The sequence below is a fragment of the Gossypium arboreum genome, chromosome 12 (genome assembly GCF_025698485.1).
Source record: "Gossypium arboreum isolate Shixiya-1 chromosome 12, ASM2569848v2, whole genome shotgun sequence".
Classification (NCBI taxonomy): domain Eukaryota; kingdom Viridiplantae; phylum Streptophyta; class Magnoliopsida; order Malvales; family Malvaceae; genus Gossypium; species Gossypium arboreum.
In genome coordinates, this window is record NC_069081.1 from 128,321 (window position 1) to 155,611 (window position 27,291).

Sequence of the window (27,291 nt, forward strand, 5' to 3'; positions counted from 1 at the left end):
GATATCATATTATGTTATCATGAGGGAGTAAATATACCCTATACACTTTTTTCCTTGACCGAAGTTTTATCCTACTAGATTTTACTAGTTTTGTTTTTAATAAAAACACATTATCTATCAAAAACATCTAAAGAAGAATATTATAAATATTTTATTATTAAATGAATATCCATCAAGATAAATTTAATATACATTAAGACTCTAAGGTTTATTAGAAGTAATCTTTTATGTTATATATGCTTCTTATGCCTATAAATATAAACTTTATAAAAACAATATAAACATATCAATAAATTTTATGATTCTCTTTTGCTCTATCAATTTCTCGCTTATCTTTATTTCATAAGATATAACAATTTATTTGAATATTTAAATGTATCAAATCCTAAAGCTACTTTATTACACAATCTCGTAAATAAAACATGGAACTCTAGACGGATTAAATTAATATAAATTATATATAAAACTGTGTAAAATTAAATAAATTTTGTGACATTTGCCAAATGCTTAACCAATATCGATATATTTAAAAGCAAAAACGAATATTCCACATATTAAGAGCTAAGTCTATCTATGCTCTTGAATTTTCGCAAACACCTCAAAGGACAAAAAGTACCTGAGCAAAAGGAAAGTAAAATTAGGGGCATCATGTTGAGGAAATAAAACACAGCTCGTACCCGAAAGAAAACGCTTTCTTCCGTTTCCTTCTTCAGGAAGCAGCCAAAACATTTGTGTCGGAACATATACCGGGGTAACTTTAGCTGCAAACTGCTTCAATTGCAAGTCTCTTAGTAGTACCAGGACACAAGCCCTTATCGAAGTTCTCTTCTGTTAGTTCTATGGCACACTCATTCTTACCCAGGCAGACCTGCCGTGCACAGAACATTAGGAAGGAAAAAATAGTGTTAATTAATATGCATTAATACTATACGCAGATAAGTGTGTTCACTGAACATGACTATAAATAATCACCTAGATTACGGGCTTATCTGCAATCACAGCTTAGTTGACTTAGTTTCTCGGACATTCTTAGTCCAACTATTAGTGTTATACAAACTCCTTGGCACCAGATTCTGCTGCCAACTTTTCTAATATTTTGCAAACTTTTCCAATATTTTGCAAATTCTTGGCTACGGTTGATTCCTTGAGTAATTGGACATTACATGCACATGACTTATGGCTATGCGGAGAGGCGATAACCTAAACTTTTGGGATAAGCGAAATGGCAATATGTACACTGTCTATATCTATCTATACCATATTTAAGCCTCTAAATAAATTGATATCATAAATCAATTAGACATCAATTTAGACACCAACTTAATTGAAAAATGACCAAAAATCCAAAAATCAATTTAAATCTAAAATATATACAAAGAATTTAAACCTAAAACCATAGTAGTTATAGCTTTAATTTTACTATTTCACCCAAAGTTATATAAATATATGTCATAAATGTTTCTTTCTTAGCATACATTGTGAGTATATCATAATCTAATACATAAATAACACTAACCGAGTCACAAGTTAAGTAACTCCATTTACTTATCAAAAACCTCTTCCCCTTAAAAATCTCACTCAGATAATAGCATACATAAAAGTGAAACTATATAACGAAAATTTACATATTATATTTTTATAGAAAAATCATCCACTCTTTTACTTTTCTCTCCACTGTTTAAGAAACCAACACCCTTTTCCCTTTTAAAACCTACCACTATCCTAAAAATATTAATATTTTTATCACAGCGTATGTATATAAAACCGCGTATTTATAATTTGGATAATCTCTAATACATAATAAAACGTATGGTTTAAATTTAATTATAATAACATATGCAATACATACAAAACAAAAATTAAAAAATAGTTTAAATTGTAAGAAAATATTAAATATGTAAATATAATTTAATTAATAAAAATTAAAGATTGAATTAACTTGATATATTAACACAATCAACGACATTATCTTAGAAAATATAATTTTCTTAAAAAGATTAATCTACTATTATCTAAGTCGCTAATCAAGTTGATGTCTTAAATTAATCAAATATCAATTAATTTGGAAAAAGACTTATTCATCTTTATACAATTTTTAAATAAATGAACTAAAACTAATGTATTTAAGTTCCAAAACGTGTTCAATGAATTCATAAACAAGTTCTTACCACTACTCCAATAATAATTATTAAGTAAATTTTAAAGTAATTTTTATATAAAATGCTTTCTGTCACCTACTAAATCTGACAGAATTGGTGTCACGAGTCAATCAAGAACTAACTCAATTAAAAAATTTATGAAACTATCCTTTCGTGTTTAAAATAGGTTATACTTTTCGAGGTTACTTTAGTTCTTTTATTTTCTATAAAAACAAATGAGAAATTACCACTAAAATAAAGTTTTATTTAATCTAATATTTACATTTTAATTGTATTATGCATATCTTAATACCTCCATCAATTATATATATTAATAATATTATTAATTGAGTTAGTATTACAAATTAACTCGATATCAACTCAAGATTGATACAACACTATGATAGACAACCATAGTGTATTTAATATTTTTAATCTGATGTATTTATGTTTTTAAATTTCATTTTACTAACAATTAATTCTAATTTTTTCATTGTAATAATGTACATATCGCATATGTATATTCTAAACACGTAATTTCTACGTATATACTTGTTATAGGTATACTTATATTGATAATATTGTTATTGATTGAGTTTCTATCACAAGTTAAACTCAACATTAACTAAAGATTAATAACAACATTAGGTTAAACAATAATATCGCATTTAGTATTCTTAATCTGATTTGTTTACATGCTTAAATTTCGTTTTACTCACAACTTAATCTATTAATCTATTTTTTATTTGTCATATCGTACATCTTTCATGTGATATTACTAATTAATTTCAAACCATAAATTTTATTATTTATTATATATTATTTTAAACATTTATTGGTGTTTTAAGCACATAGTTATCATATACGTATGCGTGAAAAGAGACTAATTTATCTTTCCTGTTAGATGATTACTATTGTTATTTTAACATTGCAAAGTTAACATATCTAAATTTTGAAGACGTCTTCAATGGATTTATAAACAAACTTTTTATCACCGCACCAAAAATAATCATTAACTTTTAAAAGATATTTTCTTACATGCATAGTGTATCTATACTATTATTTAAATATCTGATAATGTCACTATCAATCGAGCACTTACTCAATTAAAAAGTTACAAAATAATCATTCATATTTAAAATAAATTATATTATTTAAGATTACTTTAATCTTTTTCATTTTTATAAAACCAATAAAAGTTACATATTGTGAAATTTAAACCCATTCCATTTGGGTGAATAAACAGTTAACTTTAACACTAAAACAAAATTTTATTTTGACCTAATATTTAAATTTTAATTGTATTATGCATACTTTCTTATCTCCATCAATTATATATATTGATAATTAATTGAGTTGATGTCACAAGTTAGCTTAATATTAATATAACATCATAATAAATAATTGTAATGTATTTAATTTTCTTAATATGATATATTTATGTGTTTAAATTTTGTTTTACTCACAATTTAATTTATTTTTTATTTTAATTCCATACATATTATATACATTATTATTAACTAGTTCCAAACCTTACCTTTTAATTATTTATTATATACTATATTCAAACCTATATTTTAAATAGGTTGTTTGCTCACACGTCCTGGGTGAAAGGTATACTAGTATTATCTATGGTTCTTCATCCACTTATACAGCTGAAGTTGGAGTAACCTTACCTTTTCGACTGCCAATGTTGAGTTAGGATCATGGCACTCCCCCTTGCTGTAAGACCCACACTTTCCTGTAGGATTTCCGAAGCTAGCAAATTTCACATTAGAAATCAAAGTATTTTTGGGGCACTTCAGATGGGCAGCCGATTTTCCACTTCCACCTTTACGTACTGGCGCCTGGTCTACCATAGGAAAGTCCTCAGCAATGAGAGAACATAGGCCTGATATTTTGCGTTTGGAGAACGTAATTTTTGTTGGATCTCCACCTTTCTCCTCAAAGATAACCAAAATGTTTCCAGATGGCTTGAACCAAGAACGGGGAACATGGTACCTGGTTAATGGCAAAAACACATTTTTAATCACTCCTCCAAGAAAGCTTTTCTTTTCTTTTTTTTTTTTTTGGACGAAGTCTGGAGAATAAAAAGGAAGCCTTTTAAGGGAAGTAACATATTCAAAGTAGAATATGGTGATAAGAGTATGCAAGGGTCAATGAGTGATGACGTATCTTAAAATTTCACAATTTTAGTCTAGCTTTAAGTCAATAAAATAGAAAAACGATAACTTGGTGGCCTCAATTTCACCGATTATTGATAAACTAAAATGGAAAACACAAACACATGTAAATTGCCTTGAATAACTAATGTATTACCGATAAATAGACCAAAAAATAATATAACATGATCTATTAACATGGTTGATCAATAATTGAAATTTCTTAACCTTGGATACCTGAAAGATTTGGCAAATATTCCTACGTTTGTCAATATAACCCTTTTGGTATATCAACCCCAGCCATGCTTTTGTGAGTTTTTTCTCAATAAAAAATTCTATGGTCAAGGAAATTATATTACTAACACCCATTTATTTAATGCATTTAGTGTGAAGTCTGAGTTCAGAAGAAGAGTAGATTTAATCATCTCTGACTGGGCTTACCATCTTTGTGTTGGTTCTCCACAACCAGTAAGGCATTTGTCTGGGAAGAATTTTCCTCTGTAATCACACTCCTCTACACACTTCTCATGTTCAGAACTTTTTATTGGCCAGTATCTTCCAATCTCTTCTCCATTTAACCATGCTAGACCTTTTCCCATATGAATCATATCCAGACCAACTGGTTCATCCCCTGATGGAGAATCCACAACAACCTGTCAAAGCTTAAATACTTCAGTTCTTTCCTTGCTTTTTCTTTCAATGTTGAACAATGGTAGATTAAGCAATTAAGTATTTAGCTGCAAAAAATATTTATCCAAAATTAAATTTGACCTGGAAATAAGAGCCTTTTACCTTGTACCATGTCAAAGGCTGAATTTTTTGTGGTTCTGAGGTTGACACCCAATTTATGCTATTCAAACCGTCTGGTTTGTATATACTCAAGTTTTCTCCTTGCAATCCAATCTGCGTAGAGCATAACAAGGATAGAAAAAGGCTTTCAGAGTTTTAAAGGCTGTAACTAATAAGATATTCTAGCCCTTCCAAGGCTTAGGAAGATAAGAGATGCTTCCTTTCGGAAACAAATTCTTTGAACCTACGGCCACATCAACCTTAGCTTTTCACTGTTTTGAATATGATGCATAGTCTAGGAATAAATCAAGGATTACAGGGCTCAAATCAAGTCGCTTTATTAATATGTGATATTTAGCTAGCTGGACAGCCCATCTTGCTTAAATTAGATTACTAGCATTAAGCACTATAATTGTACAGCTACTTTGCCATAGCATAAAAAAAATCTAGGTTTTAAAGTAATAATGCGACAATTTTATCTATTTTTAAACAGTAAAATATGATAAACAGAACTCTAGATCTGTTCTGTTTGACATTTTCAGCAAGTTCCAGCTTCTAGACTCTGCCGTGTTGTCTCTTTCTTAGCACAAGATTAGCAGAATCTAAAATTGTAGAACTGACTATAATCGACTATTGAAAATTCTCAAAGTATTAGAAGATTAAATTTATGCCAAAGACTGATGAATTATTCAAGCTTGAGACCAATTTGAAAATACCACTGATGGAGAACATCCTAGCAAGTTTCGGAAGAAAATCTATTTGAAGCCTAAATGGTCAAAATATTCAAGGGTCTAACCGACTATTATCCCAACAAATTTCAATCCAATATACAGCTTTGCAAATTAAATAAAAAAAAAATACAGTTTTGCACTTTCAAAGACTGACAATCAAATAAAATATGAGAGATTATTCTCGCCCAAACTCAATAAAGCCAAATACCTTGTAGGTCCATCTAGACATAGATAAATCCATTGTTCCATTGTTGAGCCCCTCGATCTTGACACTTGTTAGTCCTGCTCCTACCCATTCATATAACCCTCCTGCATTCTAAAACCAGGAATAGTCTGACTTTCAAAAGCATATCATGACTGAAAAAAAATACAAAGTCCCAAGGCAAATTGTACAAAGCTATACAACTAGTAAAATTATAGAAGGAACGAGAATTATCAATTCTAACTTGCTTGTGAACATGATTACATATATAAAAAATATAGCAATTTAAAAGCCCAAGATCAGATGTGGGATGGGGACAGATAAGGAGAATCAAGATATTTCGCTATTAGCCACTAATGATCCATTCTATATCCAGTTTAGGATCCACATATAGTCACCAGAATAGGACCCAAATCAGACTCAACATGGTTGACAAATCAGCCGAAACTTGAAGAATTCAGATAGAAGAAAAAGTTCAAGAAAACATCCTACAGTGCTTATGGACTCTATAGATAATTTCATACTTCACTCATGCTTATAAGCAAGAAATAAAATAACAAATCTCAAAAAAAAAAGGTTTTGTGTCTATCAAGTGGTCCGAATAAAACAGATTCATATTGAAGATAAGCTGTTTAAAACATCAGAGGATCACCCGTATGCATAGGCAGAGGAGTCAGAATCAGCTCGAGAGAATATAGAAAATCGCCTAAGGTTCCTAATACCCTGTTTTTGGGTAGTTATGTGGAAGCCCAAGGAAGGAGGGGGCCTCATCTCTCCTAAAGAGAGGTAAGAACTGCACGGCCAAGCTTTTGCTTGTTAAAAGCCCTATAAACTTGGTCCAAGGGAAATTCACTCATTAAAGCCGCAAGAAAGATATGTGGAAAAAAGTTCAAAAATGTCTTCTTAAATTACCCAACAATTAGATTTGATGCAGATTAGCCTTTTAAAGTTTCAGTACTGCATGTTTCAAATTAGTTGAAGAGAAGGAAGAACCATAGATAACTAGAATATCTAGTAAAATTTTAACAACCAATCAACATGATGCTAAAATTTGAAAGAAGAGGGCAGCAAGGAAACAAAGCCTATCATATAAGTGAAAACCAGCATTGCTGCCATGGAACTCAAAACAAATATTGGAATACTTAAACAAACATGCAAGCAAGAATGTGTTTTAAGAATAACTAACCTGTAGGCCCACTGTCATGCTTAACAGTGCAATTTCATTCTTTCCCGCCTTGAGAGAAATTGGACTCTCAAATTTGAAGGGAGAATGTGAGCCATTTCCAGAAGCACTACCTGTTTTAAAAAATTTATTACAATTATCTCCACGTGATAGACCAATAGCAAACGTGGGGAAATACAATGTTGTTCAATTTATAACTTGCAAAATAAATCAATCAACAATATCCATTAACTAAAAGGAAAAGAGAATCTTTGTTGGTGCATGGGTATATATGCATGTATTAATAGGAACCACTTTAAACATTAGGTTATAGTGGAACTTATGATGGGAAAATATTACTTATATGCCATCTACAGCCATTTGCTCAGTCTTTAATGATCAGTTAGGTTTTAAAGAAACATGCTTTCAACAATCAACAACCATGAAAGAAATGACAAAGTCATATCAGAAGCAAAGCACATCATATTGATTGTGAAATTTCCATGTGGAATCTGGAGCCCTGAATAATGCTGCAGAGCCATCATCTCCAATGGGACACCCTTGCAACTTGGAGTTGACAACTTGAATGTCTCAAGTTCAAACCTTGGAGATAGGACAGAATCACCTCCCAATATATAGCAGCAATAGCTCAAGTCCAGTGGACCGACAGAATCACCTCCCAATATATAGCAGCTATAGCTCAAGTCCAGTGGACCACCATATACAGCAAAGAAACAATTATTAATGACCACCACCACCATAATTAGTTTCATTGTTGAAATGGTTAAAAGTCAGTTTTGGAATCCTAAACCCTAGTGTTGTAAAATAGTAAAAAGTTTTTCCTAGAGGCTATGACACTGAAATTATCCTAAAAATAGAAAACCAAAGCTGGAAAACCATATGACGTATGAAGCTACTTATGGCAATTGAAGTTTCCAGCATGCTGATCTGGGTTGTTTGTTCTTAGTCCCTAAAAGAAAACTAAGCCAGAGAAGAGAAATGAAACTTACACCCAATTTAAGGTGTTTCCTATCATGTTATTATCACAAAGAAATATTAAAGTCATGAGATTCATGGCACTCAAGTATAAATATATATCAATAATGGAGCCTGCAGTCAAGGCAGATCCAAACTATAGACTATAGAGGCAAAGGTACTTCTGCTAAGGTGACAACAATAGAAAAACATGAAAAACGGCATGTAGTATGATTCCCCAAAACTCACATTGAGAATTTGTTAGAATCCACTATCATATATATGTAGAGATTTGTATCTAACTTGTAGGCAACTTCTGTAGACAAAAATAGTAAGACCCAAAGCACACAATACACAAAAATCATCTCACAAGAATCAAGTCTCTATAAATATACCACGGGATCCTCAGAAATTCCAAATGTGGGATTTGGGGTGTGGTAACAACTAGGTCCTAGAAATGTTCATTCTACTTTCCTTCAGCATCAAGCATGAATTCTGACTCCAAAAGTCTGACTTGCTCACGGAACAATGAGAAGTGAATAATAAAACTTAATTTAAATTAAATTGTCTATCCAGACCAGAAAATGGAGAAGTGCAAAATTTGAGAGTAGGGGTGATAGTACACAAGATGAAAATTGCATATTGACATGCCTATCAATAATTTTATTATAAGATAGTATTTCAAGAAAGGACATTTAGGAACACCAGTAATAACCTTGGAGTTCTTGATTCACAAAAGCATGAAGAGCATGCCCCTTTGACTCAATAAGGAGGACTGGACGGCCTGCCTTCTTCAGAAATTCTTCATTTTCACCAACAATTATACTGCAATTCAAGGATACTCATACTATAAGCTGGTAAGGCTATATTACAATATCACAGAACCAAGACTTACTAAAGGCATATGCACACTCCAAAACCAAGTTGAATTTGGATCAAGTTAGCATACCAGAAGAGCTCTATATCTCAGATACTATAGTATAGATAAGAAACTTTGCTTCTCAAATGAAAGAAGGTTTCAAAGTTATGAAATACATACCACAGCAAGAAGATTTTAATTGGGAAAAGAATTATAAAATTAGCATAACACTGATTTCTCATATGGTTCCTTTTTTTTTATGTTAACTATAAGCTTAGAAAGGCCAGAGCTCCAAATACATGCAATTCAGTTTTATGAATCCTTGTTAACCATATAGCACCCATAATTAATACTATAAGACACTGTACCACAACTATATCAGCATGATTCCTTCTTCGGGAGGCAGTATCGGGCACCTATAAGTTATAACCTCCATAGCTAGTAGAAACATTGAACCACTATCAAGCGATGATAATCAGGTGATGGGAGATAAAATGAGTAAATTCACAAATCTATAAACACCAAAGATCCATATCATTAAGCCAATGATGGTGGAACAACATGACACGCTTCTACTTTAAGGCATGCCCCTTCATGCCTATTTATCAATCATTTAGTCATCCAAATCCTATTGAACTCTGAAAGACAAGTTTAGCCAGTTCCACAGAGAAATACAAACCTGGTGGTATACCAGAGGTAGTCAGTAGTATCTTTCGTGGTATTTATATGATCCACAAAACCATTTTTGGCAAAGTCAGCTACTCCCCAGATTCCAGCATTCTCCACAAACACATCCCATTTAAGAGCTTTCAAGCCTTTACTTGGGGACGTGACTGATGGCATCAACTCCTCGGGCATCATTTCAACTAGAGATGCCTGTGAACCTACCTGTTGACATATAGCAATCAGAGGCTGAGCTTTTTTGGAGCAAGAGGGGCCCTTGCCCCCTCCCACCTCCCCCACACCCAAAATTTTGACAATTCTTCACATATATATGAATATATATATACATATAAATTCATACTGGTCCCTTCAAAATAAATTTATACATTATAGACTAAAAAAAAGTAAAATTAAATTGTTTTTTTTTATTTGACCAATTTTTGTTTTTAAACTCTTCAAATTAATCAATTTGTCATTCAAGTCACTGTCATATGTTCTGTGAACTTAGAACTGATTTTTCTAAATATTAGCCTTTTCTACAAAACTACAAGACATCTACTAAGAGTATTGAAAGGTTGGATTTTTTTATATCTTTGCCGCCCTGTGCTTGTCTTCTTCAATTTTCAACTCCAAATCCATAACTAGAAAATATATATATATATATATATATATATACATGCTAGTTTTACAAAGTTTCCCATCTTTTATGCATGTGAGAATTCCTTATCTTTGCTAAGTTTTGAATATTGAACAAGAACCCTTTTATTTTCTATGGCTAAAATATATATTAGCTTGTTTAAAAAATTAAATTCGTTACATCCCAAGTCAGGAAACTCAAAAAGAAAAAAAAATTGTTTATTCTAGGAAATAAGATTAAGACTTAAGAGAGCAAAAATGGTATATATTATATATAGGTATATATGTGTGCATGAAAATAACAGCAAAGTAGATATGTTTGCAACGAATTCAGTCAAAAATTATAACAAGAACATGTTCTATGAGATCGCAACTTTTTTCTTAAGCAATTTAATCTTGTAATTGCCCCCCACCACCCACAAAGAAAAAAGAAATATATATATGTGTGTATATATAAATGTCAAGATCTGCCACTATAGGCAATTGATGAATGTTCAGACATTGATGTGTATAAATAATTTTTTTGAAAAAAAAATGAAAATTTACCTTTGCCGTGTTAAACACAACATTCTTACAGTCGGGCAGAATGCTGACCGACCATGAAGGCAGGTGATATGACACATTCCGGAACACTACATTCTTGTCAGTTTTATCATCCAGGTTAGCAAGAAAGGCAGCACATACTTCTGAACCATCATCATAAACATCAGCCTGCAGTGAAGTGGTTGTTCAGATAACAAAAGTAAATCAAAAGAATAGAATAATTGAGTCATTAACACACAGAGTAAGTTTTAGATATCTGCGATAATGCCACATTTTAGAATAACATGGAAACAAGACAACAAAAACTAAAGGAGAAAACAAGTAACTCAAATATGTTAACTAAACGGGATTAATGACATAAGACATTCTAGCATCTTGCTACCTATCACAATATAATCAAAATTTCTACTCTTGTCCCGAAAATGACTTAAATATGTGCTGTTCTTATCAAGCAGCTACCTAATGTCCTGAGTATTTATCTAATTAAGAGTGCAGGTTACAGGATTTACATTTTGGTGAAAAAGTACTTTTTGACCTAGCTAAACAAATTCTCGTATCAGAGATTCTAAATTGAGAATCTACTTAATGTCCAGGTAAATTTGGCTGATTAAAAATGTATATTACAGGATTGATATTTTGGTGAAATAGTACTTTTTGACCTAGCTGTTAGCATCAAAAGATTTTGTGAAAACAAATTGTTGTTTCAAATTCTAAATTGACTGTCTCATATTATGTTTTGTGTCTTCAAGGTTTCAATTTCCCTGAAAAACCTTTTTTTCCCCAGTGCCTCTGAGCAAAGGCTACATTTTAACAAAAACATCAAAAGCAACAATCACAGAAGGGATGTTTAAGATTCTTATAAAAGGGAGTTTTCTTGAACTCAAAACAATTTTTTTACTCTCATGAAGGGAAGTTCTTTATGAATGAGGTAAGGTAGCAACTGCCACCAAGCCTCTTTAGAAAAGTGAAAAGACAGAAGTAAAGGGGAACTTTAAAGTTGGTGATCTGCCCCCACATGAAGAGGTGAGCACCGAAGAGGTGGAGTAGTACTTAGGAAGAGCAACAATGATAGGAGATTAGGAGAGAAATACTGTTATCTGAAACTAACTGGTAATCAAAACAATTTAGAAATCAGGTAATTGCTATACTAGGAAATTTGACTAAAATGTTGCAAATGTTTAAACGGTATGATTTGGAGAACTCAATAATTTTCTAATATGTACTTATGTTGTCTTTTTAAGTTTAAATGAATCTAAAAAGATATTTCAAATTGGAAGATGAGTACATGGTGATGACTGAGCTTATAACAATTTAAGGGATAAAAGTTAACACATAAAAGTTGTTTAACCGTAAAAGCAACAAGACTTACCTGAATATGCAAATATGATTTACTAACAAAATCCCAGCGAAAGAAAAATGTCATCTCAAATGTTATGTGGAAAAAGTTGTAAAGAAGGAAAGCTTACCTCTTGTGAAGGACCTAGTGATAAAGTAGTCGGTTCACTCTTTAGCAATGCATGCTCAGATAACTTTATAGCTCTATGGAGTTCCTTTAGGTGTCCCCATTTTGGAAGCCTAGGTAACCCTAAAAGAGAACCCACCAAATATTTAAATACTCTGGAAGAGAATACACTTACTGACAGATACCATTAAAACAGCTTACCATACTCATCAATTGGAGCTTCATAATCATAACTTGTTGTAATGAAAGGTCCACCTGATGTTCGACCAAAGTTTGTTCCACCATGATACTACACGACAGAAACAAAAAAAAGTAAATGCTAAGCAACAAAATGACCAAGTAACACATTAAGAAATAAGTTAACTACATGCGTTCAAAAAGATATCTGACACTAGGATTGACTAGCACACCATGTAGTAATTATGTACGCTTCCTCCTTTCTGGAAAAATCGAGCAACAGAAAAAGCAACATCTTCTGCTGGCCTGTGAGGGTCTCTTGCCCCAAATGTTTTAAACCTGAAAAAGCAAAATACTTATTGCAGCAAAACTGAACCGAAATCAGATGATCATAAAACGCACGCACACAAAGAACCATATATCCAGGTTATTAATCGAAAATACAAGGAAATAGAACCCTAAAGAAAAAAGAATTGTGAAGGAAACGCCCCTCAATATAAAGTACATATTTGAAAGCAAGATAGTTCCAGTCAAACACGTAACAAGCGTGGTTATCAAAAGGTTCCCGTTGCTCTAAAGCTCTATGTTTCTTCTATAAGATTATGTATCATCAGAAAAAAACAAAATCATATTTGATATGCAAGATTACCGAACACATCCAACATGAAACTAATCAACTGAAACAAACAATAAATTAAAATATTACCATCCAGGCCAATTTTCAGTCCAAATTTTGGGCTTGTTTGGAGAATTAGGTGTGAATTGATCACAGTAAAAGGAGTTACAAGTATTAATCTGCAGTATAGAAGAAACGATATGGTTACTTTATGCTAAATAGATAAGTTTTTTTATCATGTAATAAATAAAAGCAATAACTCTGAACATTTTCTTTTATTGCAAGCAACCATGACCCAATTTAAAATTTTAGACAACATAAAACCTGAAGCAAGAAGCACAAAGTTGTTATAATAGAGAATATAGTAGACACTGAATCTTAATAATCCAGAAAATCAACTCAACACAACCATATAGCTGCTACCCTAGTAGCATGTATATAATGAATGCATATTTGATCCTATTAGTCTATGCCGACTGTTTTAATGCAAACAGCTAACGAGTGCTTATAGGCCATAGATAAAGGTACACCTACATATATCACAGAATCCCAAAATATGGACTATAGAGGTTGGCAGGACAAGTTTTATGTTTTTAATATCCTTGGATGTACTGTTATACATGAGTTCTTCCTTTCACAAAAATAATATTTAACTATGTAGTATGTATACATGCAGGGAATAAAAAATGAAAATAAGAACAGAGAAAACAAGATTTCCATATGAAAAGTAACTGAAATTGTTGGACATGAGTGGATTCTAAGAGTTATTCATGGGAGGAAATGCTAAATTTATAAATGCATACTGTATTTGGCTTCTTAACATAACAACATTGATCTGAAATGAACGAACCTATAATATCACAGAAAAATAAATGTCTACTGGAGAATAAGGAACAGCTTAGGCCTTTTTCTTTTCAGGAACTATGAGAATTCAAGATTATGAGATAATGAAAAGTAATCGGTTTTGGCATCTTACCCTAGCCCATTCAGAAGAATTATGGGACTGAAATTTATTTTAAAATATAATAGAAGAAAAAATATGGCACACATTGGACACATGCAAACAGAAGGAATCATACTTCATTTGTATTCATTTGGCCGAAAATTTAAGTTAAATAAATAATGTGAAAGTGAAAATGGATGAACAGATTGATGGATAGAGAAAATAGGGATAAAGACTGAATCTGTCATTAGAAAGAAAAACTTAAAAGTGAAAAAAAATCTCACCACAGGGTCAGGAGCATCATCTTGTTGACACATTATCCAAGGTACTCCAATATTCTGAGAAACTGCCATTCTAGCAGCCCATGTAACATAACGCTTTGCCCCTTCTCCATAAAATTTTTCGTAATATCCATATTCATTTTCAACCTGCAGTTAAGAGGACGATGTTTAATGTACACTGACAGCAATTGCTATTAACCGGGAGCACATCAATTGATTAAAAAAATAATAAAAAGATGCTACAAGCAAGAAGCGGAATTGAAAATGAAAAGGCAAAGAAATGAGCATAAACTAATGCAGCATTCTTCTTTCTATGGTAAGAACTATTGATATGTCAATCTTTCAATATATCAGCACTAACTTTACATCAACCCAGGCTGCATAACTAGAAAGTTGACTGCTATCCAGTATTTTTTTCAATAATATCTCACGAATTCACTTAAACGTTTTCACACATCTATTCAAGGAAAACATACACCATGCATGATCTAAACGAACTCAACTTCTTGAGAAAGTGGATATTCTTCTAAGAAAAATACCATTCTAAGTAAACAAGTCATAATTGACATGGTTAGATTCAAAAAACTCACAATAGTATCTTCGATTTACAATTTCAAAAATGTAAAAATTGTGAAGATGCCCCTAGAGTTATTATACTTGTTCCTTTCACGTAAACTCAAGGATGGAAGATTCGTAAATAATATTTCTGTGAGATTTTACTCATGAAAAATGGAAACAGCAAAATGAACTGTTTCATTGATAACCAAATCATCCCAATGGCGAGGAAGAAGTCCTAGAATGTTTATGTCCCAAGTTCAAGTCCACTACATGTTTTAGTTCGACTTTATGTTGGTTCTGTTTTCTTTATTTATCCTTTTTTTGGTCTGTTTATTGATTTCTTCCATAAATTACTACATGATTTACATTGAAATTCGAAAGTTATTTGATTGCAATTAGAATTTGTACTTTTAAATGAAAATGTGACCTCAAAAAGAACAAAGTACAATTCAAGGATTTCAAGCTATAGCATAGCATCTCTTAGAGTCAAAGGATTAGAGGAAAGGACCCTCCATGTATAGATTTTCTATTCAAGTGGAACAAACGAAAATGAATGTTAACAAAAGTTAACAACCTCTCTATTGCTCAAGTAACGAATTTCTCAAACCATTAGTCACTATGATAGCACAAATTTAATCAATTTATCACCACGTCATACCCTCAGATGTAAGCATAATACCTATCATGCAGGGTAAATTTTAAGAGAGCATCCCACCTTAAACAAATCTTCTGTAGGTGGAGAGACCTGTGTCATATAATGTGCCCAGCATACCCCAAAATTGTTTGGGAGTTTTGTAACCACATAACACTCCTCATCAAATGTAGCGGCATAGACAAGATACCGAATTTAATCATCGTGTAATTTTATCATGCCTGAAAGAATTGGCTCCCTACATTTTTATTTTGTCCATGATATTTCAATGCACCCATCATCACCAATCAAATATGCATGATCCAACAAATTTGAAACTAATACATGCTAATCGTGATTAAAGATGTAACGGAAAGTAATAAAATGAAAAATAAAGGAGGGGGCTGGAGCACAGGTTAGTGCACAGCTCAGACCAGCAGGTTCAGAAAAGGAAAATTTCTCAAAGGCCACTTCCAAGTTTAGTATTGTACTTGCCTGGGCCAGGATGATTGGACCTCCTTGCGGTGCAAAAAGCTTCTCCTGCTTCATGAGGTTCACTATGAATGTTGTGAAATTCCGCATGTAATACTAGGCCACAAAAAACAACCAACTCAATAAGTTAGCAGTAAAGCACGAAATTAACAGTTTAACAATAAACGTATAGATAACTACAGGGGCCACCATTCCCCAAACTAGAACAACAACAGATCCAAATTCTCACCTTGAAGGGTTCATTATCAGTTCGAAACACAGTTCCAGGGACATAGTGCAACCAGGCAGGTACGCCCCTGTATTAAACACATTTTATTTAATCCAAGCAAGGAACGCATAGCTCCTTGATGCTTTAATATAATCAAATCAATATATGTTTAATTCAGTGACTTCAGGCATCAAGCGTCATCATTAATCATTTTAAAATCTAGGATAAAAATGCAAACACACCCAAAATTCCATTCAGCAGCTACAAAGGGGCCAATTCGAAGAATCATATACATCCCGGCTTGCTGAACAATCTTTACAAATTTGACTAGATCGTATCGCCCTTCAAAATTGTACTGCAAATTAACAATCAAAGGTCAGAAGCTTTGAGCTTCGTCGACAAAAAGTACGTCACATTTTGAGCAGTACTCGTCCAACAAACCAATGCAACAGATTTGGAAAACTCACTTTTCCTGGAGAAAGCTCATGTCCATTCCAAAATACGTAAGATTCAATGACATCAACCCCTCCTTCCTTTGCTGTTTGAACCAGCCCTGGCCACATCTGCCACATTACAGTTAAAGATTACGCTTATGAAAATTCAGAATGTACATTCCAAAGAAACCATTAAAATGGATAAACAAGTAATAGGTGAATTGCTTAAACTGAGAAAGAAGCAAAATTGGATGAAGAAAGTTGATTAGGAAAATCTTGGCATCGTTGAAGAGATTGTGACACCGCATCAATTACATGACTTCCGCATTGAAATGAAGCTTTGTATTAAGTAAAGTGAATGGGAAAAAGTGTAGTAAAATGCAAATGTGCACCAGAACTAGCCAAACGAAATTAAAAACAAAAAGAACGAATCAAATCCCATTAGAAATTTGGCAAATTGGTTGTGCCATTTTAGAAAGAGTAAAGTATGTAAAATAAAAGTGAAAAAGAAACCGCCTTACCGCAGGAACGCTGCGGGGGTAATGAATGGCAGCCGAAATGAGAAGCTTGCGTTGGCCATCAATGATGAGAGAGCGGCGGTCATAGGTTACATTGCCAGCGAAACAAGAGTTAAACAACGAAGTAAAGAAACAAAACAAGAGAAAAAGGAGGAAGATCTTCATTTATTTTTGTTTTAATCTGGATATTATTAGATTTGAGCTTGACTTTAAGAGTTTTAGGTTTTATAGAAAAGAGGAATTAAGGCTGAAGAGAAGAGAGAGTGAGAGTGACAGTGACAGTGATGAATTCATGTGCATAAGCGTTGGCATTGCTGACTGCAGAGACACCCAATGTGACAGGCAGGCGTGGGATGTGGGAAAGAGTAGTGGATAACTCTGGACAACTGGGAAGATTTGCCGCGTTTTCTTTTCTTCTTTTTTTTTATTTTTTGCCGACAAAATATCTAACAAATTGATCCTGATAGTAGGTGTTGGACGACTGTTTGGATAGCTTACAATCTATATATCCAACATCGTCTCAAGGAGAGAAATCCAATCTGATCATATATTAGGCGAAGATCCAGTCAAAAAGAACTTGTCAGAGTAAAAGAACGAGGATTCTAAGTATGCTATCCGCGTATTAGAAGTTGGTCACACTATGAGATATGATAAAAATCTTCATGAAATTAATATTAAAAAATCATATTCCTTCAGTCTAATTCTTTTGTTGATGGGCAATTATAAAAGTTAAAAAGTTTATTTATAATTTTATAAAATAAATTCAAAACTATTAAAAACTATTTAAAATTTAAAAATAAAATTATGAAAAATATAAATGGTTCCAAAAATTCAAAAATGTATTATTTATCCCGTGAATAGAAATAATCTCACAAACTTTTGAACTATTTTTTAATCTATATTAGATCGAATTTGAACAAGTATTTTTAACTTCATATAATTCAATTATATGTAAAAAACATTTAAATTTAATTATAAAATATTATTATGAAATAATTTTAAATAATGGTACAAACTCTAAATCGATTGCAATTATATTTAAGTTATTATAATTTTTATAGAATAATTTATTTTATTTTTAAAATGCATTATATAAAAAATTTCTACAACCTGCAAATATAAATTCCTACGATAAAATAACAATAAATAGCAGTATAGAACAGTAAATAGATCTTCCCTTTCAAGCAATAAGTTTAGCCTTAGCCTTAGCCTCGATGTACACCAACTTTTCATTATGTAGTCGATCCCGATGAGACCTGCAAATTAACTTTTGTCAAATTTCTAACTGCGATACATGTGTTGGCAATTTAAGATTTCGACAGTCTTACGATCTGAAAAATCTAACTCAAATTAATAGTCTCAACCACATAGGTCGTTTAAATTCGATATCTATCTCTCTTGATGGAATCAATTTGTTTGCAGAATGTAAATGGCGCAGGAAGTGCTAGATTTTTTCTAAATATTATTACTAAATATTCCTAAATGTTATCACTAAATAATTCAAAATTTAAAAATCAAATTTAAATTAAAGACTAAATTTAAACTAATTACAGAGTTGTAACAATAGCAAAAATTCTTCGATCTTTATCCAGCCACCTTTTAAAAGAAATCTTCAACCCTTCAATATTTTTCCAGTCATCCTTGAATCTTTAAACTTCCAATCAAGTTCTTTTCTTTGCTTTTTGTTTCAATTTAGCCTCTTTTTGTAAGAGTTTGAATTCAGTACACTAATTTCATTTCGATAAGAAAATTCTAAATTTAATAGTATTTTATTTGATAATTAGCAAAAAAATTAAAAATACAAATTTATCTTGCCCACCAATAATTCAATATTTTGATTTTTTGGAGTGACAATTATAAAAACGTAAAAGTCAATATATATTGTTTTGTTCATTTGATCCATACCCATATAATAAATATCTTTATAATAAATTTTTATTTTTAAATTTAAAAATTTTGCACGAGTTTAATAATTACTATAAAATTTATTATTATATAATTTTTTTAAAATCTCTTTTATAGATATAAATCTTAAATTGACCTACAAATCGAAATAAATCATTTTAAAATATAATAAAATAATAACACGTAAATCATTTAAAAATATAATACAATAATAAAAAATTCTCTCTGAATTAAATGACTATGAAAATTACTTAAATATATTTTGAAAAGATTAATATCTTAAGTGAATAAATTTAAAGTTAAAAACAAATAATTTGGGCAAATTATATAAAGTATAATATAAAATGGGATAAAACATAAAATAATATTGAGAGAATAATTAAAACATGACATGAATATTTTATCAACTAAATTATGTCGCACAATGATGTTACTGTTAAATAAAAATATATTCATTAAAACAAATTATTTCTTGAAAGAAGTATAGTGGAGTTACCTTGAGTGCAATTTTTATTAATTAATCATTCGTGATAAGTGTTAAAAAACATGTTTTAATGTTATTTTTAATACGATTTTGAGTGGTTATTTGATGTTAATGGTGAATTTTATTCTCCTAATACTTTAAATTCGTGTTTTTATATTTAAGAGAGTATTTTGGAGCAAAAGGAATGAAAAAACTAGTGAAAATCAGAGTGAACTACAAGAGCTACACGGGCTAACCTCTTTTACATGACCATGTTATTTACACAGGATTGCACACCAAACTTTCCAAAAATGTGCTTTTTAGGTTTTTCGGCCATTCTAAGACTATATATGACAAAAATAAGAGGATATCATAGAATACTAAAGAAAACAACTCCAAAAACACCATTGAAGTCGACTCTGAAGCAGATTTTCGTCAAGATTGAACAGTTAATTTATTAGCAAGTTATCATGAGTTTCTTCGTTTCTTTCGGTTATATTGTTTCTTGGTTGTTTTTATTTGTAAGCATTAACTAAATTTCTAAATACCTAGGGGAGATGAACCCTATGATGGATTCTATCATTTGATTTTTATTTTATGCGATAAATACTTGAATATTATTCTTAATTATGTGTGCTTCATTATTGGTTTTGATATTTCTAAATTATTGATCAATGTTTGATATGCTTAAATCAGAAGAGGAATAAATACTATCTAAGAGTAGATTTTGCATAATTGAGTGGAGTTGCATAGATGTCAAATCTAATAGAGGAATCTACCGGTGTAATACCCTGAAAATCTTTACAGTAATATATTATCCTTGATATAATAAAATAAGGAAATAAAGTGATAAAAGGGAAGTTTTGAGTTATGGCAACATTGGGAAGTAAATTATGATATCTTGATTCGTGAAAGGACTAAATTGTAAAAGTTAGAAAAGTTTTGTTGTCAAGAGTAAATACTCAAGACTTAAAGGGTTAAAGTGTAAATATGAAAAAGTTGAAGGACCAATAGTGTAAATATTTTAAGGGTAGAATGATCTAGAAACTAAGGAAAATGGATGAATTAGGACCAAATTGAATAAGTGAATAACTATGAGGGACTAAATTGCAATTTTACCAAATTAAATGATGACTCAAGGATGGAATTCTAAAAGATCATGAAGGGCAAAATGGTCAATTAGTAAGAGAGAGAATTCTAGAATGTAATGATTATGTTAATGATATTTTAAATTAATTAATTAGATAAATATTATTTTATTAATATTTTATGAGATATTTAATATTATTTTATTATTATTTATTTAGTATATAAGGAAAGAAAGATGAAGAATTTTCATCATCTTTCCTTTCCATGCAAACTAACGTGAGAGAAAGAGAGGAAGAAAGAAAGTTTTACTTTCTTTACAATTTGGTCCTTTTACCAAAAATTTACCATTTTCACCCAAAAATCAAATGAATTTCCATAGCTACCAAGAGAGAAAAATGTTAAGGAGAACATGGGGAGTTAGAATATCAAGTTGGATTCAAGAAATAGAAGCTGGAGGAGAGAGAAAATCAAGTTAAAGATTGGTATCAAGAGAATAAGGTAAGTACATCAAGATTTCAATATGTTTTAAGTTTGTTATTGTTGATAAATCATGGAAATAATGTTATAGTAGAGTTTTATTACATAAGGTCCTATGTTCTTGATATGTTAGTGAAGAGAAAATAAGAGAAAGTGATGAGAAATGGTGTAGAAAAAAGAAAATAAGGGTGTTATAACATGGTAATTAATATCTTGCACTAAAACAGTTATGGACAGCAGCAGTAGTCTAATTTTGAAAAATCACCATAAATTTTATAAATTGAATTAGAAGATGAAAAAAATATGGAATTAAATCTTAATGAGTCTAGTTTCTCATAGAAGAAACAGTGTAAGCAATGAATTTGTAAATTTTGATATATAATGAATTTTGTGAGACAAGGTCAGAATGAATTCGGGTTCCCCTGTTCAGAATTTGAAAAATAATAAAAAATGAATAAAAATAATTAGAGGCTTAAATTTATATTTATAGAATCCTGAATGAGTCTAGTTTTATTAGAAACAAACTAGAACATCATTTGAATTCTGTAAAAGGAGATAACTAATTTTTAGTGAAGAAGGGTCAGAACTGTCAGACAGCAGAACAGGGGTGACTTTAATGAATAAACTATACTAATTGGCTAAACCAAAAATTCTGAAAATTTTATGATAAGAATACATGTGAGTCTAGTTTCAGGAAAAATTAACGGATCTTAATTTCGAGTTCTGTAGCTTAATATATAAATAATTTAGTGACTATGACGCAAATGGACAGTTTTGAATGTACATATAAGTAAATAGTGAAATTATTGATAATGTTACTTGTTGTATGTTATATAAATTAAGGATGTGGAATGGAGAGGAGGAGGAGGAAAATATGTATGAATATTCATCTAGCATGGCTAATTTGCATGTTTTAGGCTCAGGGACTAAATTGAATAAAAGTAAAATTTTATGGGCAATTTTGTAAAAATGTCGAAATGACTAAATTGCATGAAATAGATTATTTTATTATTTAAATTACAAAAATTTAACGAAATTATCAATTTAGTTCAAGATCGGGAAAACATGTTTTAGGGATTAAATTGACAAGTGTTGAAATTATGGAAAATTTTGATATTTTATAGAATTCATGGACTGTTATCAATATATATGAGAATAATAGTTGGAAATAAGGATTAAATTGCAAGAATTTTACTTTCCTGTCCCTAAGGATGAAATCGTCATTAATTAAAAGTTTAGGGGCAAAATGGTAATTTTGCCTAGAGCATTAATTAAATGTATTAGAATATGAAATGAATGAAAATGATGATCAAATTTATTTATAAAGATCCGGACGACACAAATACGAGACTTGATCATGGAAAAGAAAATATATCAGAATAATGAAATAATAAACACGAGCAATCAATGAGGTAAGTTCGTAACTTGAATTATATTCAAATGCTTGAGATTGTATGTTATTGATGTGAATATGATTTGAATGTTCATTGTATGAAAATTTATAAAACATTGATATATTTGATAAAATGGGAAGAAATCCCGGTTGAATGAAAGGAAAATTCGATGGATCTCTGAAAAGGAATTGACGGTAAAAAGGATCTAGCCCGGACGGGTGACCCTATCCTGATATAGCCCTCCCGAAGAATATGTGTAAAATGGATTTAGCCGGACGGGTAATCCGAATTAGGGTCTGAATTTAGCTTTGGGTGTAATTCAGATCCAAGCTCATTAGAGTAATTGTCGTTGCGGATTTAGCTTTGACCGGTAATCCCGACAATACTCTATGAGTTTATATTGCGTGATTTAGCTCGACTGGTAATCCCGCTGCAAGGATGAGGTTCATGGAGTGTGCTCTCGATATGAAATGTGTAAGACCATGGTTGAAAGATACCATGGCAACTCGATATAAAATGTGTAAGACCATGGTTGAAAGATACCATGGCAACGTGATATGAAATGAACAAGACCATGGTTGAAAGATACCATGGCAACATGACGAAAATGAGTAAGACCATAGTTGAAAGACACTATGGCATCATGTCAAAGATATATAAGACCGTGGATGGGAGACGCCTAGCATCTGTTGAACAATTGATATTCGTGTAATATGTATCGATGACGAATGGTTATATGAAATAATTATGAAGATAGATAAACGAAATAAGTATAAGTACATGAAATATAATTTATGTTAAGTTTGATATAAGCTATTACCGAATAAATATACATAAAATATATGGAAATGATGGAGCATGAAATATTGATATAATGAAATGAATGATATATGCTTATGAAGAAACAGTAAGAGCATGATATGTTTCATGACATGTACATATATGATTATCTTTGATATGTTGATACAAGGAAATTATGTAATTGAGACTATTATTAAACTCAAGTGCGATATGTCGAGAAAATAGATATATCGTTGTTGAATTTATATGAGATATGTGCAAGTATACTAACAATGTTGTTGTTTGATGCTTATACAACCAAAACTGTTGATTGAATGGTAATATATTTATTTATATGATGCATTGAATCGGTAAGTATTTAAAATTTTTTTTAGTGATCTGTAAATGGTAGTAATGCTCCGAAACCCTGTTCTGGCAGCGGATACGGGTTAGGGGTGTTACAACCGGATTAGAGTCAAATCTAATAGGAAAATCCATAAATCGAGTTAATGTGATAATAGGAGTTTTAATTAGAAAGAAATTTCAATTAATCAATATAGAGTTAGTTGCTCCTACACTTGAAAAATATATTAACATAATTTATGGATTTCTACGGATCAATATACTAAGTAAATAAATTAGGCAATTTAGATTGATAATTACAAATGAAATTTAGATGAATTCTTTTCTAAGTATTGTTTCAATTGTTGGTTGTTAATCGTTTATTTTCCTGATTTATTTTTTATCGTGTTCGTAGTTAATTAATTTAGTTAATTTTAGTTTTTAATTAATCACTCAATTTTATCGGTTAAATAATAGAAAGACGGTAATTATAGTACTTTTAGTTTTCATGGAACTATATATTGATTAACTGTAGCTATATTATTAATTGATAGATGCATTTGCCTTAGTCAAATTTTTAGTTAGTTTCGTGGACATCAATTCAACATTAATAAGAATTATTGAGAGGTTAATTTTGAGAGTTAGTAATTAAGACTTATGAACTAATTTGTAAGGTTAATAAAATTAGTAGGATCAATGTTAGAATAATAATAATAAATGATTCAATATAGTAAGTGTCCTTATGGTGAAATTTTCCCAAACCCATATCAACAAAATACCCATTTGAATTTCGCAAGATGAGGGGACGATTTGGGTGGTTATTTTTCACGATTATTTTTTTAAAAACTTAAAGAATTTTCTCTCAGAATTTTCCATCAAACCTTTGATTTCTCTCTTTTAAGATTTCAGTTTTGACAAGTTGATTTTCATTAAAGTCTTTCATGGAAACAATATTTTATGATTAAAATGTCAAAATTTTCTGACTTTTCTTATTAGTTGAGGTTGGAATTTTGAAAGAGTAGAAGAGTTTTGTTCTTGTTGATTTCTCTATTTAATCTATATTTTTTCAGTAAGATAAATATTTTCTAACCTTAACATGTGATTTTTAATCCATGAAAACATGATTCTTTTTATCTATGTTAATTTTCTAAAATATTTCGACCCTAACATATCGAGCTGGGTTAGAAGCAGTCGAATTAGATTTTTTTTCATCCTTATTGATAAACTCAGGGACTAAAATAGACATTATTCCTTCTTAGTAAAATGTCGGTTCATTTGAAAATATTAAAATGCTTACCGTTGGTTAGATCTCATCAGCATCAACTAAAGCTAAAACACAAAAACGCATTTCTCTGCCCAAACGCCAAACCTATTCCTCCATCGTTAAACCTTGTTTAGCCAGAACATGGTCAACTGTATTCCCATTATCCTAAATATATTATAATTTAATAAATTATAATATAATAATTAATCAGAACGATTTATACAATCCTGAATCTTCTCAGGTACCAATGAAATATTAAAAAAGTGAAAAAGATATTAATTTATATATAAGCTTCCGCCAACAACAAAAATCTATTATAACAATTAGAGAATAAAAAATGAAAAACAAAAATATGAAATTGAAGTTAGAGAATCGTGGCGACAATATCACGTGACGTTAGGAACAAAATCAATCTCATTCGTAAATTTATCTTTCCATAATAAAATATGGGAAAATATTTAGTACGTCAGTGAAAATTTTAAATAAGATCAGAAGTTTTATAAAATTTTTAAAAATTATTTACAAAATAAAAATATATCCAATATTAATTTAATAAAATAATAAATAACACAGAAACATGTTACCTAGACCTTAATTTGGGTCCCATTCCATGTGAAGAAAATATTAGTTCTGTCTTGTATTGTTAGGTCATTATTAACTCTCACAAAGCTAACAATAACTTTAAACAGTTGAAAAAAATAATTAACACTGTTAAAAAAATCATCAACACTCTCACAAAGTACAAGATTTTTTATTTTTATTTTATAAAATGTCTAGCATATATAATATTAAGTTTGTAATTTTATATATTAATCGTTTCGTAATTTTAATGATAAAAATGCAGAATTCATAAAAGATAATTTTAAAAATATAAAAGCATGTTAAAAATAAGATTAAAGTAATCACCATGGCATGGATAGCCACTATTTTTATCGAAATGTTGATTTTAAAATGTTTGATTCTTTCGATATATCGTTTTAATTTATTGATATTTAAAAGAAATTATTTAATATATATATATTAAAAATATCAAATGAAATTAATTAATTCTTAAATATAAAATATTTATTAATAAATATTTAATATAAAATATTTATCAGTTATATAAAATGCTGATGAATAAATTTCATAAATTCATTGTAAAAAATACTTTATTAAATACTTTATTTTCAGCTAGAGCATCTTGTTCCAACCTTTACGATTTAGAACTAGGTGAAAAGAGCCGATGTGGCTGATATTAACCGAAACTTTCATAGGTATGGAAAAGAAAATTTTATATTTTGATTTACTATAAATTGATGCACACCGATGAATTGAGTGTTGAAAAATTAAATACAAAATGTAGGGGATAAAATCGATTAAACAATTAATAAAGTGAAGAAAATAAGAATCGAAAAGATTGAACACGCAAATTTTTAAGTGAAAAAACTCCTCAAAAGAGGATAAAAATTACGGGCAAAAGAATATTATACTATAATAAATGAGAGTATAAAAGATGGAGATAATCAAAAGAAAACCCGAAGCCCTACAAGAAAAACCCTTCGAAACAAAGAACAAAATTCTCTCAATCTAAATATTTTTGTTGTGTAAAATCTACAGTAACTGAGGTCTATTTATAGGCTGAAATTCGTAGCACATATGACTACAACAACTCTAGATTAATTAGAGTTTAAGTGGGAAACTAAAAATAGAGTTTAACTAGGAGAAGAAAAGCAAAAATAAATTTTGATCAAAATAAAAGGCGTTCTCCTACAAATCTCCACATTGACTCGTATTTGGACCAACTCCCTTGCCGAGCCATGTATGAGCTTAACTGATACTTTGTCGGATATTTACCAAGCCCAAGCAATGCTTGAACTTTAAAACTGGAGGCTTTTTGTCAACATGTCAACCAAATTGTGTTTTGTGCCAACTTTAAGAATCTAAATATCCCATTAAATGACCACATATTGAATAAAATGATAATGAATGTCTATGTGCTTATTTCCTTCGTGATGCATTTGATCTTTGGTGAGATGTATGGCATTTTGACTATCACAATATATGACAGTTGCCCCTTTTTTACTTACAAATTCACTGAACAGGAATCTTAACCAAATGGCTTCTTTTATTGCTTTTGTAATTGCCATTTATTCTGCTTCAATAGTCGACAAAGCCACTGTAGCTTGAAGTGTCGCTTTCCAACTAATGACACAATTCTAAAAGGCAAATAGGTAACCTGTAAGAGACCTTCTTCGATCTAAGTCTCATGTATAATCAGAATAAACATAACCGACTAAACCCTTTTGAGTTTTTCCAAACTCTAAGCACATGTTAGAAGTATCCTATAACTATCTAAAAATCCAGTTAACTGCATGCAAGTGTAACTTACCAGTATTGGCCATATATCGGCTAACA

General features: G+C 30.6%; 1 protein-coding gene across 4 annotated transcripts; it reads right to left on the reverse strand.

Annotated features, from left to right (window-relative positions):
- Positions 1-329: 329 nt before the first annotated feature.
- LOC108479240 (beta-galactosidase 10) lies at positions 330-17,894 on the reverse strand. Of its 4 annotated transcripts, XM_053022593.1 has the most exons (20): positions 17,184-17,850; positions 16,696-16,791; positions 16,471-16,583; positions 16,250-16,316; positions 16,024-16,116; positions 14,343-14,486; positions 13,206-13,294; positions 12,733-12,838; positions 12,524-12,611; positions 12,327-12,445; positions 10,864-11,028; positions 9,698-9,906; positions 8,875-8,984; positions 7,209-7,318; positions 6,029-6,136; positions 5,093-5,203; positions 4,742-4,953; positions 3,815-4,139; positions 748-868; positions 330-616 (listed from the first exon to the last, which is right to left on the reverse strand). In XM_053022593.1, the coding sequence occupies exons 1-19, from the start codon at positions 17,343-17,345 to the stop codon at positions 758-760; spliced, it is 2,538 nt and encodes an 845-aa protein (XP_052878553.1). In that variant the 5' UTR covers positions 17,346-17,850; the 3' UTR covers positions 330-616; positions 748-757. The 4 variants fall into 4 exon arrangements, with proteins under 4 accessions (XP_052878553.1, XP_017637202.1, XP_052878554.1 ...); XM_017781713.2 differs by having other exon boundaries at positions 330-868; positions 17,184-17,894; XM_053022594.1 differs by lacking the exons at positions 16,250-16,316; positions 17,184-17,850 and having other exon boundaries at positions 330-868.
- Positions 17,895-27,291: the final 9,397 nt, after the last annotated feature.